Source organism: Staurois parvus, unplaced genomic scaffold (assembly GCF_062004578.1).
Source record: "Staurois parvus isolate SC_StPar_1 unplaced genomic scaffold, SC_StPar_1.0 ptg000744l, whole genome shotgun sequence".
NCBI classification, from domain to species: Eukaryota; Metazoa; Chordata; class Amphibia; order Anura; family Ranidae; genus Staurois; species Staurois parvus.
In genome coordinates, this window is record NW_028318540.1 from 953823 (window position 1) to 975234 (window position 21412).

At 42.0% G+C, this 21412-nt stretch overlaps 1 protein-coding gene across 2 annotated transcripts in view; it reads left to right on the forward strand.

The window, feature by feature from the left end:
* The window catches only part of LAD1 (ladinin 1), a 182920-nt gene that overhangs the window by 134943 nt on the left and 26565 nt on the right, over window positions 1-21412 (forward strand). For both annotated transcript variants that reach the window (XM_089654100.1, XM_089654101.1), the window contains exons 6-8: window positions 1794-1865; window positions 1954-2003; window positions 12453-12525. In XM_089654100.1, the coding sequence (XP_089510226.1) occupies window positions 1794-1865; window positions 1954-2003; window positions 12453-12525 (195 nt within the window). The remainder of the gene's footprint in view (window positions 1-1793; window positions 1866-1953; window positions 2004-12452; window positions 12526-21412) is intronic.

Sequence of the window (21412 nt, forward strand, 5' to 3'; positions counted from 1 at the left end):
TGAGTTGTTTGGGAAGAACACACAACACTATGTGTGGAGAAAAAAAGGCACAGCACACCAACATCAAAACCTCATCCCCACTGTAAAACATGGCGGAGCTAGCATCATGGTTTGGGGCTGCTTTGCTGCCTCAGGGCCTGGACGGATTGTTGTCATTGATGGGAAAATGAATTCCAGAGTTTATCAAGACATTTTGCAGGAAAACGTATGACTGTCAGGGATCCCGGCCACTCGGCAGTGCGTGTATGCGCACTAGCGATCGCGGCCGCACCAATGGGAGAACAGGGCACCCTATTTAAACCTGCCCTGTGCATCTCCAAATTGCCGCAAGGTCTTGTTCCTGTTCCTGTTAGTACGTTTCCTTGTTGCCAAACTCTGCCTGTTCTGATTTATGCTGACCCTCTCCTGCTCTGACCCCGGCTCGTCCCTGACCATTCTTCTGCCTGTAGTTACTGTTATTTTGGACCCTCTGTTACTGATCCCGGTGTGTGACCTGACTACTCTTTGCCTGCTGCTTGGTACCGCACCTGTCCCCACTGTTACCGACCCGGCTAGTCTGACCTCGCTCACTCCTAGCAGTCATCCATTCATCCCGCTCGGATCGGGACCTGTCAGCCCCTTCACAGCAGGCTCATCCCGGGCACATACCCTCAGCGGGACCCCTCTACCACCGCCGGGGGTGCCCAGGGGCGCGATCTGGTTCCAGTCTTGCACCAAGTCCATCCCCACCATCAGGGGCTCTGGTGAAAAGGCAGACTGGGACTTAGACTCCGCGTCCTGTGAAATCCCGTGCTGTGGACCACTAGAGATCCCGCTGGGCGGAGCCTGACAACGACCATCTGTCCGCCAACTGAAGATCCACAGAGGATGGGTGATGCAATAGGACAATGACCCAAAGCATACAAGTAATTCAACAAAACAATGGCTGCAACAGCACAGAATACGCCTTCTGGAGTGGTGTATTTAAAACAAATTGCAAAAAAAAAGAAAAATTGTAATAAAAAGAAAAATGTTTTAAAAAAAATGTAAACAAAAATGTATTATTATTATTTAGTTTTTACATACTGTCATCAGTCAGCATCCCTGATCACCACCACGCCGGTTATGTGATGACACTATACTGCACTGGTGACAGAATGTAAAAAAAATGTGAAAACAAACACATTTTTAAATTTCTTAATTTTCCAAAAAAGTGTGACAAAAAATTAAAATTTCAAAAAACTCACCAAGTCACTTACTAAATACCTTGGACTGTCTACTTTCCAAAGTGGGGTTATGGGGGAACGGAGGTATTTGTACTGCCCTGGCATTTTAGGGCCTCAAGAAATAAGATAGACCGTCAGTACATCAAGACTGATCAATTTTCAATATTATATACTATAGTATGTGTATGTACAGACTAAATAATATACAGTTTTGGGTTATTTTTACCAAGGAAATGTAGCCGAATACATTTTAGCCTTAATTTCTGATGGAAGATTATTTATTGGCAAAATGTTATAACAGAAACAAAGAAAAATGCATTTTGTTCTCTACATTTTTAGTATTTTTTCCGTTTATTTAGTAAAATAAAAAACCCAGTGGTAATCAAATACTACCAAAAGAAAGGTCCATCTACTCACTCTTTTCACTCAATTCAAGAAAATTAGTTTGGGCAGGAAGGGGGTGAAAGTGACCAGTATTGAGGTGATTAAACTTATTTGAAAGAATACATGTTCACTTGATCCATAGAGCACCACTAACTCTTGTTTCCAAGTCGATTAAATCATATACATTGTATTTATGTTCTGCAGGGCAGCTATCCTAGCTCACAGCAGACTTCAACATCCTTTGTACGGCTTGGTCCTCTCAGCAGCTCTGTTCGAGTGAGTATTATGCTTTTTTATCTTGCAAATATTCAAATTTGCTTGATGATTGATGATTGATGATTGATGATTATCTGCTTTCTTTCAGGTAAAGTCTCACAGTGAAGATGACAAGGATGGCAGTGGTTTCCAACGCAGGTCTGTCTGTTTTACTAAAGTCACAATTTCTAGAATATTATGCCAGCTTAGGATATACTGTAAAACAAAATGGCCTAGCACAAATGGGAAACAATATGGGCATCATTAAAGAGATGGAAATTTACAAAAAAATAAAGGGGACCTTATGTGAAACTAGTTCTTTTTTTCCCTAGTGGAAAACAATTGTCTTCTAACTATCATTTCTGTAATGCATAGTTGAAAATAAAACACGAATTCTGATACCTTGTGTACCTAACAATAAAGGTCCCAGATCCCTGAACACTGTTATGTTCACCCTTGGTCTGAATTTCATTCACCCACTTTTCAGATACAGTGCCTTGAATAAGTATTCATACCCCTTGAAATTGTCCACATTTTGTCATGTTACAACTAAAAACGTAAATGTATTTTATTGGAATTTTATATGATCAACACAAAGTGGCACATAATTGTGAAGTGGAAGTAAAATGATAAATGGTTTTCTTTTACCAAAGATTTTATTAAGCATGTTGAAAGAAACATACAATGAGAGGAGTGAAGAAAGAGGCAGGCCAGCAAAGAAAAGGAGTTCGCCCGCTGGGGAGAGCCAGGAGACACGTTCCCCAGAGGCAAAACCCAACACACTATAGATCAGTAAGTTTTGTGGTAAAATGAGAAACCGGTTGGTAATCCACACACTGTTGCCAAAAGGAGAGAAACTTATGTTTATCCTCCAACACCGCCATCAATTTTTTGTTGATAAAGAAACCTTGGATTCTGGATCTGACGATAAATGATTTTCAACATTTTTTACAAATAAATATCTGAAAATTGTGGTGTGCATTTGTATACAGCCTCCTTTACTCTGATACCCCAAAATAAAATCTGGTGGAACCAATTGCCTTCAGAAGTCACCCAATTAGTAAATAGAGTCCACCTATGTATAATTTAATCTCAGTATAAATACAGCAGTTCTGCGAATCCCTCAGAGGTTTGTTAGAGAACATTAGTGAACAAACAGCATCATGAAGGCCAAGGAACACACCAGACAGATCAGGAATAAAGTTGTGGAGAAGGTTAAAGCAGGGTTAGGTTATAAAAAAACTATCCCAAGCTTTGGACAACTCACAGAGCACTGTCCAATCCATCATTTGAAAATGGAAAGAGAATGGCACTGCAAACCTACCAAGACATGGCCATCCACCTAAACTGACTGGCCGGGCAAGGAGAGCATTAATCAGAAAAGCAGCCAAGAAGCCCATGGTAACTCTGGAGGAGCTGCAGAGATCCACAGCTCAGGTGGGAGAATCTGTCCATAGGACAACTATTAGTCGTGCACTCCACAAATCTGACCTTTATGGAAAAGTGACAAGAAGAAAGCCATAAGAAATCCGGTTTGCAGTTTGCGAGAAGCCATGTGGGGGACACAGCAAACATGTGGAAGAAGGTGCTCTGGTAAGTTGAAACCAAAATGTAACTTTTTGGCCTACAAGCAAAACACTATGTGTGGCGGAAAACTAACACTGCACAGCACCCTGAACACACCATCCCCACCGTGAAACATGGTGGTGGCAGCATCATGTTGTGGGGATGCTTTTTTTCAGCGGGGACAAGAAAGCTGGTCAGAGTTGATGGGAAGATGGATGGAGCCAAATACAGGACACACTTAGAAGAAAACCTGTTAGAGTCTGCAAAAGACTTGAGACTGGGGTGGAGGTTCACCTTCCAGCAGGACAACGACCCTAATAATACAGCCAGAGCTATAATGGAATGGTTTAGATTAAAGCATATTCATGTGTTAGAATGGCCCAGTCAAAGTCCAGACTTAATTCCAATTGAGAATCTATGGCAAGACTTGAAAATCGCGGTTCACAGACGTTCTCCATCCAATCTGACAGAGCTTGAGCTATTTTGCAAAGGAGAATGGGCAACAATTTCACTCTAGTTGTGAAAAGCTGGTAGAGACATACCCAAAAAGACTTGCAGCTGGGGGCTAAATACAAATGCACTCCACACTTTTCAGATATTTATTTGTAAAAATGTTTGAAAACCATTTATAATTTTTCTTCCACTTCACAATTATGTGCTGCTTTGTGTTGGTCTGTTACATAAAATCCCAATAACACTTACGGTTTTGGTTGTAACATGACAAAATGTGGAAAATTTCAAGGGGTATGGATACTCAAGCCACTGTAGGCAAATCATGCTCACTTTATGGTTTAGTCTTTTTTTTTTAATTTAAATATTTATTAGTTTTCAAAATATTAGGAAAGATAAAAAAAACCACAGCACAAATTCTTTACATTCTCTTAAAAACAAAACATATAACAATCATTTCCCATATTTCCTTGTTTCTCCCATCCCCCCACTAGAAAAATCACCCTTTCCCTCCCTCCATCCTGCACCTCTCTTCTCATCTGAAAAATGGTTTTATTTCAAAGGGGCATAAAAAAGGAAAACCCTTCTCATCTATTCACCTTCGATCTAAACTCTTCCCATTTACTCCATTTTGCGTAATATGTCTCCAACCTATCTTCTTGTATGTAATATAATTTCTCCATTCTACTAATCTGGTTTACTCTAACAATCCAGTCCTCCTCTTTTGGAGCTTCTACTTTACGCCAAAACATTGGTATCCAACTTTTAGCTGCATTTACAGAGTACAATATACCTGTTTCTTTATATTTATTTACTGATAATTCTGTATTATGTAAAAGGCAGATTCCAGAGTCCAAACCAATATCTATTTCTGTAATCTTTCTAATTTGATGTACTACGTTTCTCCAGAATACTTGTATTTTTGGACATTTCCACCATATGTGATACATTGTGCCAATCTCTCCACATCCCCGCCAACAAAAAGGTGATTTTTTTCCCCACTCATCTTGTGTTCTATACTCGGTGTAATATATCCTCTTGTCAAACTTTTATAATTTATTTCCACCTCACGTGTACTTACATTCTCGTGAACCAATCTAAATATTTTTTCTGTTTAACCTCCTCTATTTCCACCTCCAAATCTCTTTCCCATTTTTCTATAAACCTTAGTTTTCTTTCCCCTATGTCTAACTCCGTGAGAATTTTATATATTTTGGCCATACCATGTTTCCCATCTCCCCGTGATTCCAACAACCTCTCAAACAAATTCCAATCTTTTCTAGATCTCAAGGGCTTAGGCAGATTCCCAACAAAACATTTTAATTGATTATACCTCCAACTATCTATCTTAGTGAAAATCTTTCCCTCATCCTTTGCCAAATCCTTAAGTGATTTCAATTCTACCCCCTTCATTATATCCCTCAACTGGGCCTCCTCTTTTTTGATCCATTTTCCTGAGATTTCCTCTCTACCTGGAGGGAAGAGCCCTGCATTTCTCAATGGCATCACAAATGAGTTAAAGTCCCACTTCATCTGCTTGTGCATTGTATCCCACACACTTAACACATTTAAAGTATACACACTCGTGCTCTCTTTTAAATCTCTTTACTGTGTTGGCACCCATATGCTACTACTTAAATTATTACCACTAAGTGAATTCTCTATTGTGACCAAACTTTTTCCTTTTAAATTATGTGTCCAATCAAAAATTCTAGCCAAAATTACCGCTTTATAATATCTTTTAAAATCTGGCATTCCTAATCCACCTTTTTCTTTATTTCTACTTATAACTTCATATGATACTCTAGGTTTTTTATTTCTCCAAATATATCTTGTTAACATCTTTTTGATCATGCTAAAATATACCTCTGGAAGCTTAATAGGGACCATTTGGAATCTATATAGGATTTTGGGGACAATTACCATTTTTATAAAATTTATACGTCCTGTCCAGGACTGATTTTCTCCTCCTAATCTCTTTAATTCCTCTCTAATTTCATTTAGCAAAGCTATATAATTTGCTTTATAAAGATCTTTAAATTAGGAAGCGTTATCCTAGGATTTCTAACATAAAACAATAAATCATCCGCAAAAGCGGCAACCTTATGTTCTATATTTCCTATACATATTCCCTTTATGTCTGGATTTCTTCTTATTGTTGACAGCAGTGATTCCAAGGACAAAACATACAACAATGGGGACAGCGGGCAACCCTGTCTTGTTCCATTTGTCATCCCAAATGTCTCCGACATCTCCCCATTTACCATAACCACTGTGGAGGGTCATCTGTACAACTTTCCTATCCATGCTCTCATTCTAGTTCCCATTCCCAGGACCTCCAATGTATCCATCATAAATCCCCAGTTAACTCTATCAAATGCCTTCTCTGCATCCACCGAAAGAACCACCACTGGAGTCCTTCCCTTTCTACTTTTCTGAATAAGCAGCAAGGATCTCAACCCCTTGTCTCTGCCCTCTCTCCCTTGAACAAAACCCACCTGATCTTCATGTATCCATTCGGGCATTAAGTCTTTCAGCCTATTTGCTAAGATCTTTGCGTATATCTTCATATCTGTATTCAATAGTGATATTGGTCTATAGTTTGAACACTGGGCAGGATCTTTACCTTCCTTATGAATAAGGACCACCTGAGCCTGTAGGGATTCTTGCCTCATATCCATCTCTCCCCCCAAAGTGTTGAAATAAGACTTCAATTTAGGTATTAGCAATTCGCTATATTTTTTATAATATCTAACAGTGTATCCATCTGGCCCTGGACTTTTACCCGTCAAGGAGCTTTTTAATGCTGTCTTTATTTCTTCATATGTAATTTCAGAGTCTAGGGATTTCAGAAAATCTTCATTTAATTTCGGTAGACCTGCATTTTTAAGATATATCCTTCTTTTTTCACTAGTTATTGTTCCATCCTTATTTGTAATGTCTTGGGGGGCAAAATTTAATAGTTTACTGTAATAATCCTTGAACACCTTTGCAATCGCTCTAGTTGAGTGAACGAGTTCTCCCTTGGGGTTTTTTATTTTATCTATATAGTTCCTGTTCTTTTTCCTGGGAGCTCTCATCAAAAACTTTCCTGGTCTATCACCCCATCTATATCTTTCACATAACACTTTATTAAAAACTCTCCTCTTCTCCTCTTCCATCATGTTCTCTAATTCTTCTCTCTTCCCGCATCCTGTCTCCAGAAGGGATGCACAGGACAGTTGTCATCAAGGACCTTTTTATGGGATTAAAAAGTTTCTTCCTAACACACTTTTCATTCCTACTGTAAGCTCCACATTTTGCACATTCTGCAAGATGCCCCTTGTGATGCTTAACTGCAACTTGATTCCTCACGTCAGTGTTTGTTTTTCCTGCATTTAAATTAATGGGAGGCTAAAGCACAGCAGAAAATACTAGCATCTTCACGTACAGCACCATTTGGTATAAACTATAGTTACATAAAAACATGAGGAAAACACAGCAGAAAAAATCCTCACAGTTTAGAATAAAATGAAGGTACATAATAACATGAGCCACTTCAGATAGTCATGATACAGGCCTAATTACACAGGAAATCTATTTTCTTTCTGATCCACTGAGGAGAGCAAGAATTCAGATACATTTGGGTTATATTGCTTCATACAGGAGGTCGGAACACTGGCAAACAGAAAAATTGTAAGCCAACCTCCTTATAACCTCTCCTCGACCAAGCATGACTCAGTTTTTGCTAGTGTGTTAAAAGGCTGAATGCCTTTTTTTCAGGTCAGCTGTCTAGCTATTTTTTTGCTAGCCTTCCAAATTGATGGTATTTTTTTTTCTTAGTGACTTCAGATAAGACCCTTGCTATAACACTGGTATTTGTAATCAGTGACTTCAAACAAGATACCTTGTTACACTGCTTCTTGAGCTGGTCTCCACATAGTAACTGTCTGGATTGGCAGCTCCTCAGTGCTAGGAGTTCCTGGTATGGCTAAGGAGGCCGTACCAGGACCCTAGTCGTCTGGCCATTCTGAGCTAGACTTTTTCACTTGGCTCTGCAACGTGGTTCTGTTCAGACCTGAGTTTACTATGTTACTTATCTGTGAAGCGCTTTGCAGGTCCAGAATCACAGCACAGCCACAGATAGTACCTTGTCTCTGAAGACCACAAAGATTAACTCCAGTTGGGCTGGAGCACCTGGAGCATATTCTCTGTTTGCACAGTTGCGCACCATTTTACATTTCCCACCACTGCTGGTTTACTGCGGTAAGGGGTATAAGACTTAGGGATCAAGTGCTGACATCATCTGCTGGGTGGAGGGCTGTGTCTTGTACCCTTTCAACCTGAAAGCAGCATTGTCCCACTGTTGCTCCTACTCATTATGCAACACATAGATCTCTGGTCTTTTTTTACTTCTCAATTACAGTGACTTGGTCACCTCTGGCCATCTGAAACCCTCATCAGCATTAGATGCTCAGGTTTTGTGATTACTTAGCTGCACACTGCTGTGCGGACACACCATTTTTTCACTGGAACACACAGAGGACAGTCTCTGCCACAGTTAACCTCAACCCATACTCCCTTTTGGGGTTCTGGGGGCATTTAGCTCCAAAAGGAACTGACGCTCATAACCTGGGACCCCTATTATCATAGGATTGTCCAGATCAGAGTGTAAATCAGCTCTGTCATGTGCAGTAGGAAAGGTTTATTCTAGGTTGGCCTACAGTTTTTGTCTCTTTTAAAGTCTCTGACTCAGTTTTTTGTCTGATAGGATTTTCTACCTGTAAAGATGCAGGCTTCAATGGGGAGCTACGTTTTCTCCCTCCCTTGCCAATCTATTCATAGACTGTCAGGAAGCAATTTTGTGGGGGAAACCCCTTCAGCAACCATATCTCTTGGTATGTTTGTTATATAGACAATCTATTACATACAGTGTGTAATGGACCACCTGACAGCACCTCTATCAGTCCCCTGATAGAGCCTTCCCAGAGTGCAGAATCTAAGTACCGGAGCACTTGTTCACCAGGGCCCCTGATGGTGGGGATGGACTTTGAGCGCTCCGGGACCAGGTCGCAGCTACCGGGTATCTCTACCAGAGGTAGAGGAGTCTGCCAGAGGCTCCTGTGGGTTAAGAGTCTGATGTGAGGGAGCCCGGGGATCCCTGAGGGATGGATGAGCAAGATCAAACAGGCCGTTTCGGTAACTAGCGGGTCGGTGCGGTACAAGACGATAGGCAAAGGATAGTCGGGTCACATGCAGGGTCAATACCAGAAGATCAGATCTATAAGGGAGCATCCAGGAGCAGAGTCAGGCAAGCCAAGGGGTCAGGACAGGAGAAGGCAACAAGGTCAGACAATCCAGATCAGAGTACTCACAACACAGGCAACAGGATACGCAAAGACCATTCGGCAACAAGTGTCTGTTCAGGGCTGGTTTAAGTAGCCCGCCCTGCACCTGGCAGGGGCAGCCTAGGTCCTAGTGCCTGCCCAGTACTATCATAGACGACGGGTGCACCTGGGTCCTAGTGCCCTGCTGCCTGCATGTCTTGACAGACACCTACGCATGTGTAGACCCATGCGTCGCGATGGTCCCTGACAGAGTGTGTGGTGAGTACTCAAGACCAGATAAGGGAGTTTGTAGAGGAAGAGGGCACTGATTTCTTGGAGATTACATTCGATTAAAAAGGAATGCACACAATGAAACATTAGCCACTGATAATTTTAGTTGTAGTGGCAATTCTTTGTTGAGAGCAAACAATTGTCACTGGTTCCACACAATAAAGCTTATTCTGATGGGTGAGTTCATCCACGTTCAGTAGAACTGTTTAGATGACTTTAGGCATTAGCCTTGGGTCGACAGTCTTGGTAGATTTGCTCAAGAATGTTGGAAGTAGCAGTTAACCACATTTGCAAATACATTTCTAAAGAATATGGCAGTGTAGTAGAGATTATATAAGTACCTACCAACTCTTTATGCAGATAAGCAAATGCACACAATTTTAGGTAAGGGATGTTGCAGAAGGGCTCCCATGTTCAGCAACCTGCTGTATCCTAGTATTTTTAAATAATCCAACAAGCCAATTCCTTAATGGCTTCTAGAACAGGGAACAGGGAACTTTTAAAAGTAGAGTGCATGTTTGTAGATACTACAGAGTGCATATGAAAACTTAATGAGTACATTTGTAACTGTAGAAACATTTCCTGCTACATATCCGTAGATTAACACTATGAATATGGTAGATGTGATCACCTGTTTCAGATGTTCTCTACAATATGTTGGGTGCACAACTTGTCCCATAACCAGTAGAGCTGATGAATTCAGCAACTGCCCATCATTCTAATGTCTAAAAACCGTTTAATCAAATGAGAATGGGGGGGGGGGGATTTGACAGTTTTTTTCCTTTAATGTTTATGAAAAGGTTTTTGCCATGGAGGAAACTTGCATCATACCCTATTGAAATGGGATTTATTCAGAATAGCTAAAATCTAGAATGCCCTTGGTATTGAATTAAAGGTAGGATGTGAGCCTACCTCTCTGAGAACTGAGAAAAATATTTATTCTAACTAGCTTTAATTCATATTTACTAATATAAATCTAAATATACAGTATTTTGATAATAAAGGAAGTATAACTTATCTTATGGCTTGTTAGTATGTTACAATAAAGTGTGTATTTATTACACTTTCTATCCAGTTCATTTTTATTTTTGTATTTAGTTTGGGTTCTGTACCTATGCCTATGGTGGGTAATTCTAGACATACACATTCAAATGTACATAAGTATTAATTAGTGCAGAAATGGCTGAAACATGAATAAGGGGGGGTACCACTAGTCCTCGTGTACGGGGCGCAGGCAGCTGGGTGAATCGGATGTGGGCAGGGATGGTGATCTGCATGGCAGGGGAGGAAAGATTAAAACACCATAGGATGTACAGGTGAAACTCGAAATATTAGGATATCGTGAAAAAGTTCATTTATTTCAGTAATGCAACTTAAAAGGTGAAACTAATATATGAGATAGACTCATTATATGCAAAGCAAGATAGTTCAAGCCGTGATTTGTCATAATTGTGATGATTATGGCTTACAGCTCATGAAAACCCCAAATCCACAATCTCAGAAAATTAGAATATTACATGCAATCAATAAAACAAGGATTGTACATAGAACAATATCGGACCTCTGAAAAGTATAAGCATGCATATGTACTCAGTACTTGGTTTGGTCCCCTTTTGCAGCAATTACTGCCTCAATGCGGCGTGGCATGGAAGCTATCAGCCTGTGGCACTGCTGAGGTGTTATGGAAGACCAGGATGCTTCAATAGCGGCTTTCAGCTCTTCTGCATTGTTCGGTCTTATGTCTCTCATCTTTCTCTTGGCAACGCCCCATAGATTCTCTATGGGGTTCAGGTCAGGCGAGTTTCCTGGCCAATCAAGCTCAATCAAGCTCAAGCCCATGGTCATTGAACCAGGTTTTGGTGCTTTTGGCAGTGTGGGCAGGTGCCAAGTCCTGCTGGAAAATGAAGTCAGCATCCCCATAAAGCTCGTCTGCGGAAGGAAGCATGAAGTGCTTCAAAATCTCCTGGTAGACGGCTGCGTTGACCCTGGACTTAATGAAGCACAGTGGACCAACACCAGCAGATGACATGGCTCCCCAAATCAACACAGACTGTGGAAACTTCACACTGGACTTCAAGCATCTTGCAGTGTGTGCCTCTCCATTCTTCCTCCATACTCTGGGTTGCTCTCATACCAAAGTTGCTCTCGTCAGAAAAGAGGACTTTGGACCACTGAGCAACAGACCACGTCTGTTTTTCTTTAGCCCAGGTAAGACGCTTCTGGTGTTGTTTGTTGTTCAGGAGCGGCTTGACAACATTTGAAGCCCATGTCCAGGATCCGTCTGTGTGTGGTGGCTCTTGATGCACTGACTCCAGCCTCAGTCCACTCCTTGTCAAAGTCCCCAACACTTTTGAATGGCCTTTTCCTGACAATCCTCTCCAGGCTGCGGTCATCCCTGCTGCTTGTGCACCTTTTTTCTTCCACACTTTTCCCTTCCACATAACTTTCTGTTAATGTGCTTTGATACAGCACTTTGGAAACATCCGACTTCTTTTGCAATTACCTTTTGAGGCTTTCCCTCCTTATGGAGGGTGTCAATGATGGTTTTCTGCACAACTGTCAGGTCAGCAGTCTTTCCCATGATTGTGATTCCTACTGAACCAGACTGAGAGACCATTTAAAGGCTCAGGAACCCTTTGCAGGTGTTATGGCTTAATTAGCTGATTAGAGTGGGACACTGAGCCTAGAATTTTGCACCTTTTCACAATATTCTAATTTTCTGAGATCGTGGATTCAGGGTTTTCATGAGCTGTAAGCCTTAATCATCACAATTATGACAAATCACGGCTTGAACTATCTTGCTTTGCATGTAATGAGTCTATCTCATATATTAGTTTCACCTTTTAAGTTGCATTATAGAAATAAATGACCTTTTACACGATATTCTAATTTTTCGAGTTTCACCTGTATACTGCCTCCTTTTTGACGAAAACATTTGTGGTGTTCAGCAATCTTTTGCACTGTGATTTCTAACACCAACTTTCTTTGTATGTAGAGCCAGCTTAAGGTTATCACTAAGAAGTCGAAAAATAGAAGATCGAATGGAAAAATACAATTCTGCTGTACAGGTATTTAATTTCATACTTTTAGTAGTGATTATTAAAGGCAGGGTTGCAATATCATAATATTTTAATGTGTAGACTTATGAATTAATCTCATATTAAATAACCGGTTATAGGGGTTGATTTACTAAAGGCAAATAGGCTGTGCACTTTGCAAGTGCAGTTACACACTGAAAAGGCATTTGCTCCAGAGTTTAGTAAATGAGGTAAAATTTCACTTTTCAAAGAACACCCAGTCGCATGCAAGGGAAGTAAAAGAAAACAGCATTTTTGCTTGCACATGATTGGATGATGGAAGTCAGCAGAGCTTAAAGCAGAGTTCCAGCTGGTTTTGTGGTTATTAAAAGTCAACAGCTACAAAAGCTGTAAACACACACTCACCTGTCCCAGGGTCCAGCAACATGCTCACTCGCACCATTCCTTCTCTCCTTCTCTCCCTGGCATCTCAGCTGTGGGCACCAGGCTGTGACACCTTGACAGCCTGGTGACCACTATTCATGCGCGAGCCACGCTGTGCATCCTGATTGGTCTGGCAGTCTTCTGGGACCTGTGAAGGAAAGAGGGGGGCTGAACTTCCGTCTCACTTTGCCATGGCGAACTGAACTGGTAGTGGGAGCGGGTACCTGTCAAAACCAGGTATCCGAACCCCTCCTCTCCTCCAAAAGGTGCCCATTATGGCAGTAGAGGGGGGAGGAAGCAAACAAGCAGAGCTTCCACTTTTGGGTGGAACTCCGCTTTAACCCCCATTTACTAAGATCTGGAACAAATGCCCTTGCAGAATCGCAGAGTGCAACTGCACTTGCAGAGTGTGTGGTCTATTTGCCTTTTTAATAAATCAACACCATAGTGTCAATAGTTGCATACTTGTTGACTATATAGAAACCTCATCAAAATTAGGTGGATTTGTTTGTGATCTAAATAAACATCTCTTGAAGCACCTTGAAAGAAACCTGACCCAAGAGAAATATGGAAGCTACAACTGCTCACATCCTCCCCCAGGTCTACTAGTTCCCTTTATGAAGCTTAGGGATTAACACTATCAGAGCCTCCCACATTGAAGACAGTAAAACCTTGTCTTCCTGGACGGCTTTAAAAAGAATAGTTAACCAAGACACAAGATATTCTCTATGGGCCACATGCCATTTGATGTGAAAGCCATCACGGCCTGGCGTTTTGTGTTATATACCCAATATTTTATCAATATTTTATCAATCTCCTCAGAGGTAATCGATCTATCTAAAGCCTATCTTCCATAGAAAGGGTAGGGAGCTGAATGCCACTGAGATATCCCACAAGGTCGTCTGAACTATAGGTGACCCTAGAGTTATATAGGTCTTAATAAAATTGTAAGAACGTGTTTAAGATTTAGTCAGTGGAGGTCTGGGGGATGCCACCACTATCCAAGATTCTGGGTATAGCAATGGGCTTGTGTACAGGTCTAGCCTAAAAGGCAAGCAGGCGGTCATTTTTATCACCTGAATCCAATGTGTTGTGCTTGATGCAGCAGCTTCTTTATTTAAAGCAACATCGTAAGCTTTCTGAGCCTCCTTCCATTAGAGATAATTGTGGGCAGAAGTACTGGAAACATATTGATTTCAATGTCCACCACTTTTTGAGACAGCTCCAATAAATTAGATTCATTAGGTCTTTTCAAAGCCGCAACTCGAGACATGTATGAGCACCTCATAACTGCCTTAAAGGCATCCCATTGGAGTCCCAAGGACACATCTTGATCAGCCTCCTGCCAGTAGTATTTCATATCATCAGAGCATGTATATAGTACCATAGTGTCTGAAAGCCATAAGGGGCTCATCCGCCAAGTGTGTAAACCTGGGGTAAGTAATGAAAACCATGTCAATTCTAGAAAGGGTACCATATGATTTAGAGTGGCAGGAGTAACCTCTCTGATCAGGGTGCATCCACCACCAAACATTAACCAACCCATAGCTATCCACCCAATCCTGGAGGACTAAGGTGGAAGTATGGGCACCGCTCAACATGTCCACAGATGGATTCATAACTGCATTAAAATCCCCTGCAATGATAATACTGCCTTTTGCAACTTGAAGTAATTTAGATTCAAAGGGATGTCAAAGGGAGGAGGTAGGTACACATTAACCAGGGTATAGTACATATCGCAGTGACAGTAAATCAATATAAGATAACAGCCCTGGCAGTCAATACACATATCCTCAATCTGGACGGGCAAGGTTTTAGTGATCAAAATGGACACCCCTCTAAAGTAAGAAGAATAAATAGCATGAAAGGCATGTGAGATATGTGGGTGTTTAAGGGCTAACACTTTGGAACCCACTCCCTTTCCTACAAAAAGATTACCTGGTCACCCACCTTTTAGATGAGTGGAAACGAGTGAACGTTTAATTTTAGAATTTAGACTCCTTACATTCCATGACACTAATGTGAAATGCATAAGATACAAAAAAGGGGTACTATTATCAGACTGGGCAGATGTTCCATACCCCAAACCTCCATTCTCTATTGCCACTTCCCAGCTTGCACCTAAAAAATAGAATGAATAGGTGAAATTAGCCTAACACACTAGGCATGCCAGAACTGAAATCCCCAAATACCCCCCGGCCCGCCATAGAGGGACATAGCTGACTTTCTCACCACAGCTAAACAACCTGTAGGAGTGTGCCCCTAAAAAAGTACAGCAACAAACCAAACTACAGTATACAAAAAAATCCATAGACAGAAACAATACCTAACTGTCATTTTGAATAGAGCACACCAAAATTGTGACATAGCAAGCCTAAGTGTAGAGTTAAAAAAAAAAAAACAACAAAACACAGACATAGATGAATCATCAACTGAATCTCAATAAGACAAGCTCCAGCCATGGAAATACAGGTTTAAATGAAGTCCATCCAGCCACACAGATGCATCTCCAGGTGAAGTGAAGAATTGCATTTTGGTGCCATGAACAACACGCAATTTTGGCAGTGTAGGTAGCTCACTGTTTCTGCACGGCAGCAGAGAAATCTGGGAAAATAGAAATGTTACTCTCATTGTACATCAGGGTGCTAAGGGCACGCGCTGCCTACAGAATCTGTTCCTTATCCCAGAAGTGTAGGAGTTTGATGAGAAGGGGTCTTAGCTGCACCCCAGAAGGCAATGGGTGCAGTGGTTTGCGGTGTGTCCTTTCAATGAAAAAAAGAGTAGAAAAAGTATCTGTTGGCATTTCAAATTTAAGCCAGGTCTCCATAAATCATTCAGCCAAGTCTGTCTTCAAGATCAGTGGCAGACTGTTGTAGGGAGTTAACATTGTCATGCAATGGATCCAAGGCATCGTCCACATCAATGAAGTATTGTTCGACAGTAGTCAGCCTGCCTTTGATTTTTTGCATATCATGTTTGAGAAATGATAGGTCCACTTTAACTGAATTCATTTTATCAGTTTATCCTCCACTGGCTGTTGCAAGGGAAAGACAATACACTCTCCAGAGAAAGCAGCAGCATGGCCCTGAGTGTTAAGATGGCCACCCCCTCCTCTCCCCACTATTGCCTTGGTTGCACAGGGTAAGGCTCAGCTCCCTCTGTGGACTGTAGGGGGGGGGGCGATTGGTACCACCTGGCACCCTGCTTGAGTGCCTCCGTCACAGAACTGCATCCTTGCCGCTGGTACACAGGGACCAAGGTATTATAGCTAGGCATTGCAACTAAGAATAGACAACACTAGCCAAGATGCAAACTGGAACAGAAATACAGGTTTTTATACACTTCAGAAATAGGGGCAGCCCCCACATGAACAATAAAAATAAACAGTACACATTGGGATAAACATCCCACACTGATTTGGTAACGATGTCAAGTTGACACCAGACTAATCCCATCATGTGGGAAACTCCAGGAGGACCAAACAATAGGTGACTCATTTAACAATGGGACAAATACACAATGGTAAACACATCACACCTTAACCACTTTCCCTCCAGAGGATTTAACCCCCTTCCTGACCAGGCCATTTTTTACGTTACGGCGTTGCGTTACTTTGACTGACAATTGCGCAGTCATGCAACACTGCACCCAAATTAAATGTACATCCTTTTTTCCCACAAATTGAGCTTTCTTCTGGTGGTGTTTGATCGTCTGTTTTTATAGCGCAAAAAATAAAAAAAGCACAAAGACCGACAATTTTGAGAAAAAAACAGTACTTACGACTTTTTGCTATTAACCCCCCTGGCGGTATTCCTGCAGCATTGCTCAAGGATTCCCTCCAGCACTTACCATGTCCCCCCTGCAGCGTCCCCGGCCATCTCCTCCGGCCGATGCCAGCACCTGTCTTCCGGGTTCCATTCTCTGCGAGCGTCTGGATGTACGGGGACAGAACCGGCGAGAAATTCAAAAATTTTAAAATGTGACTTTCACTCAATAGACTAAAATATCATAGTATAACATTACTGTATCAAACCATTTCACATACATTTTGTCCCTAGTGCTTTGTCCTGTGTCCTGCCTGCATTTTTACTGTTCTTTCTGCCAGCAAACTTAGAAACGTCCATGACATCCAAAAAGTGTTCCTTTAGGTGAAAACCGGTTTTAGACCAGCTAGAGAACAGCGATAGTAAATTAGAACCACTTGCAAAATTGAGTGATAATGATTCGTGGGGAAATTTGTCATCAGACACTGAAAACAATTTTGCGACTAAGCTCAGTGATGTGCGAACTTGGCGCTCTATTTCAAATTTCAGTGTTTTTAGTTTGATTATATTATTGAATTAAATTTTATATTATTATATTTTATTTCTCATGATTATTTATTATATTATAATTTATGATTTTCTGTTTCAAATTTTATCATACCCGGGATGTTTACTAGACTCTTGTTCGGACAGATTTCAGTGAGTTAGTCCTAAGAATTACAGGCCTAATAAAAAAAACAACATATTTCCATGCAAAAAAATTTACTGCTTTTAACACAGAAATACTGACATAATCAGACCGCTAGGGAGGTTAAACATGTCCAGTAAAAATTTAAAAAATCAAATTTCATCATAAATGTATTTCAAAATGTATTTTGCTACATGTCTTTGCTAAAACAAAAATCCCAATACATGTAAATTAATTGGTGTTTGTAAAAGGTATAGCGTTTTCAAATGGCAGTATATATACTAGAATTTTTTGGGTTTTTTTACTAGTAATGGCAACGATCAGTAACCTATAGCAGAACTGCAGGTCTGCAGCAGGCATTCTGACACTGGGGGGGACCTTACTTGGTTTCACTGACATCCCCAGTGACACCAATACAGTGATCAGTGCTAATAAAAAGCACTGACACTGTACTAATGACACTGGGCCGGAAGAGGTTAACATGAGGGGTGATCAAAGGGTTAACTGTGTGCTGGGAGTGTTTTACTGGGGGGGCAGTGTGTGTTGGTGCTTCACTGTAAGCACACTGCTCTGGATGACTGTGCTGTGAACAGCCGTCCAGAGGATTGTGCCCAAGCCGACAGGGAGGAGGACTGTTAGTAAACAAAGCAGCCCTCCTCCCCGTCAAAGATCCTCGTTAATCACCGGGCGCCGGCGGGTAATCACCGGCCAGGACCCGGTGATTGACAGCAGAGGCCGCGGATGGTGGTGTGGGTAGGGTGTGCACGCCCCCTACCCAGAAATACAAAATCATGTATATACATGATTTTGACCACCCCTGCTGCCCTGTAGCAGTATATCTGCTATAGGGCGGCGGGGATGTGGTTTATAAACAGACTACAGCAAGAGACTTTATCAGGTTGTTTTCAGCTGATTATATTAACATCTACTTAGAGTCTCTGTATGTAGGAGGGGGAGGGGTTGAAGCAGTAAATGCTGGTTTGGGCACAGAGACCCCAAATTTGAATTCTGATCCTCTAGTTCTCAGAGTCAGTGTGTTTTGGGGACACATGGACCTGAATCTAAAGTAAAAAATCTCCCCAGGCACACACCTCCCAAAGGATAGACCCCCCCCCCACCCAGATGCTGGGGTCCATGGTCATTAGGCAAGAGGATAGCCTGCAGTCCCCTTCAAAAGCCCCTGTCCCGGTTGGGTCTGTCACAGTACCTGGTCTGCAAAGTGTTCCCTCATAGTACTGAGGGGTGTGGGCTTCATGGCTGCAGTTTTTTTTTTCAGATTCACTCACCCCCATCCTCTTGTTCTTCTCCCGCTGGGGGAGAGCACATGAAGCCTCCAATCCACCGCCATCTTTGATTCTGCATGGGGAAGGCCAAGGAGAGCAGTCTCCTGGGGGTTTAGATGAGCCATGCCTGATTTTCACTATATTGGCAGTGGTAGCTGGCTGTCAGCATTCAGGATTCTCAGGAAAGGAGTGGATTGCAAGCTTACTGTGTCCTCAGGATCTCTGAAAGAAGAGAAGGTGCCCTTGGAGCTCCTAAGCAGCGCTGCTCACATCCCCGCAGCTGGCCATGCCCCCAATTGGTAGTTCCCTACTATCATACTGATCTTGCAGCTTCAGTAATTCCTGATTCATTACCCCAGTTAGAAATTTTGACTTCATTCTAGACTTCAAGTCAGAGAAATACAGATAGGTAGCATTTTTAGTAGGTCAGAAAAGGTAATCTCCATATCTCTTTCAGGGCAGGTTACCTATAAATTGTACCTGTTAGGATATAACTATTACATTGTTTCACTGCAAGGCAAGCCACTCACCTGGAATTAGAGTGCAGGATAGATTTATATGTTTTTTTTTAGACTTTAATGGTTTTGGTTATGTTCTAGGTCAGTGACCTACTGAGTGGTGAAGCCGGGATCTATGTGACCACCCTGGAATCTGCACCTTTTTATAGCCATAAAGTATATTTGGTAACAGTGGGCCTCCTTTATTAGAGTATCTGAAGTAAAGAGCTAAATAACACATAAAAACAATTACTACACAAAGGTGATCTTCTTATTTACATCAGGAACAATGGAAGATTATATTATGAAGTTGAAGATGGATTACAGTAAAAGTAGAGTATTTTACAAATACAACTGATTCTTGAAGCAAAGTTTATATACATTGTTTTTAGTAGATTTCTACAATGGTTTTTAGCTGCAAGTGCACATTGCTGAGTAATAGTTTACTTTGTTTGTCCTGGCATAGCACCCATTCCTAATGATTCTACTACTGTGTTGGTTGATAATGAAGAAAAATTATTTGTATACAAGATATGGCAGCAGTCATCTACAAGGTGCCTTACTGCTCAGTTTGGACTGTTATGGTTCAGTTTTAATATCCTGACCTATGTCAACTCTAAAGTGAAAAGAATAACTATAACAATTTATATCCTGCCTATAGCAAATAGTTTATTATACAATCCATGATCCAGGCATATCCTTAGTCACACTGTGCACATTGCTGACTCAGAATTGCATGGATACTTGTTTGTAATGTACAGATCCCAGTAACTTGAAACTGGGCTATTTAATGAGGCAATATCAAAACAATTGTGATATGTGGCAACCTTTAGCAACCACCAGATTTCACTTGTCTTCAGTTAAGAGTAGTCAGAACAATTGAAGACAACGGTAGACTCACTGTAAAGGGTTACTGATTTTGAAGATAATAATCAATAAGACACCCTTATAGTCCTGTCTCTGGTGGCCCCTGTTGTTTCTCACACGACAACTACAACTCCCAGAAGCCCCAGCGATACACGTGTAAATGCCCTTTAGATGTGATGTAGGGATTCAAGGACAATAAAACTGAACACCATGTACATTATTATTATTATTATTATACAGTATTTATAAAGCACCAATAGTTCGCTCAGCGCTGTACATTACAAAGGGAGACAGAACATGTGACAGAACAATACCAATACAGTGCAAAACATGAGGGGATTGAGGGCCCTGCTCTTTCGAGCTTACAATCTAGGAGGGAGGGGATGGTGGCACAGGAGGAGATAGCTGTGGGGGATGGAGTGGTAGGAAGAGTGGAGGAGGTCGGCAAGTTAGCAGGGGGTGGGGTAGGCTTCCCTGAAGAGATGGGTTTTCAGGGTGCGCCTAAAGGAGAGGAGAGTAGGTGATAATCTGATGGGTTGGAGCAGGGAGTTCCAGAGGATGGGTGACACCCTGGAGAAGTCCTGGAGGCGGGCATGGGAGGAGGAGACCAGGGAACTAGAGAGAAGGAGGTCTTGTGAGGAGCAGAGTGTGCGTGCTGGGCGGTACTTGGATATTAGGTCAGTAATGTAGTTCGGGGCAGTATGGTGGACAGCTTTGTACGTCAGCGTTAGGATTTTGAATTTGATCCGTTGCGCAATCAGAAGCCAGTGGAGGGATTGGCAGAGGGGGGTGGCGGAGACAGAGCGGTTGGAAAGGTGAATGAGTCTGGCAGCCGTATTCAGGATCGACTGAAGCGGGGATAGCCAGCGCCGAGGCAGGCCAGTGAGGAGGGAGTTGCAGTAGTCAAGTCGTGATATGATGAGGGAGTGGACGAGCTGTTTAGTGGTTTCTGGGGTTAGGAACGTGCGTATTTTGGCGATGTTGCGGAGGTGGAGTCTGCACGAGTTTGTTAAAGATTGGACTTGGGGTTGAAATGATAGGTTGGAGTCCAGAATGACACCAAGTACTCTGGCCTGCAGGGCGGGCTTGATGGTAGCGTTGTTGGATGTGACGGAGAAGTCAATGGGGGGTGGTGTCCGGGCTGGGGGGAAGACAAGAAACTCGGTTTTGGAGAGGTTCAATTTAAGGAAGTGGAGCGCCATCCAGTCTGATATGTCGCTCAGTAGGTGTGTGATTCGGGCTGAGACCAAGGGGGTGAGGTGGGGGGTTGAGAGATAGATTTGTGTGTCGTCGGCATAGAGGTGGTAGTTGAGGCCGTGAGAGTGTATGAGTTGGCCAAGGGAGGAGGTATAGATGGAGAAGAGAAGGGGCCCGAGGACAGAGCCTTGAGGGACC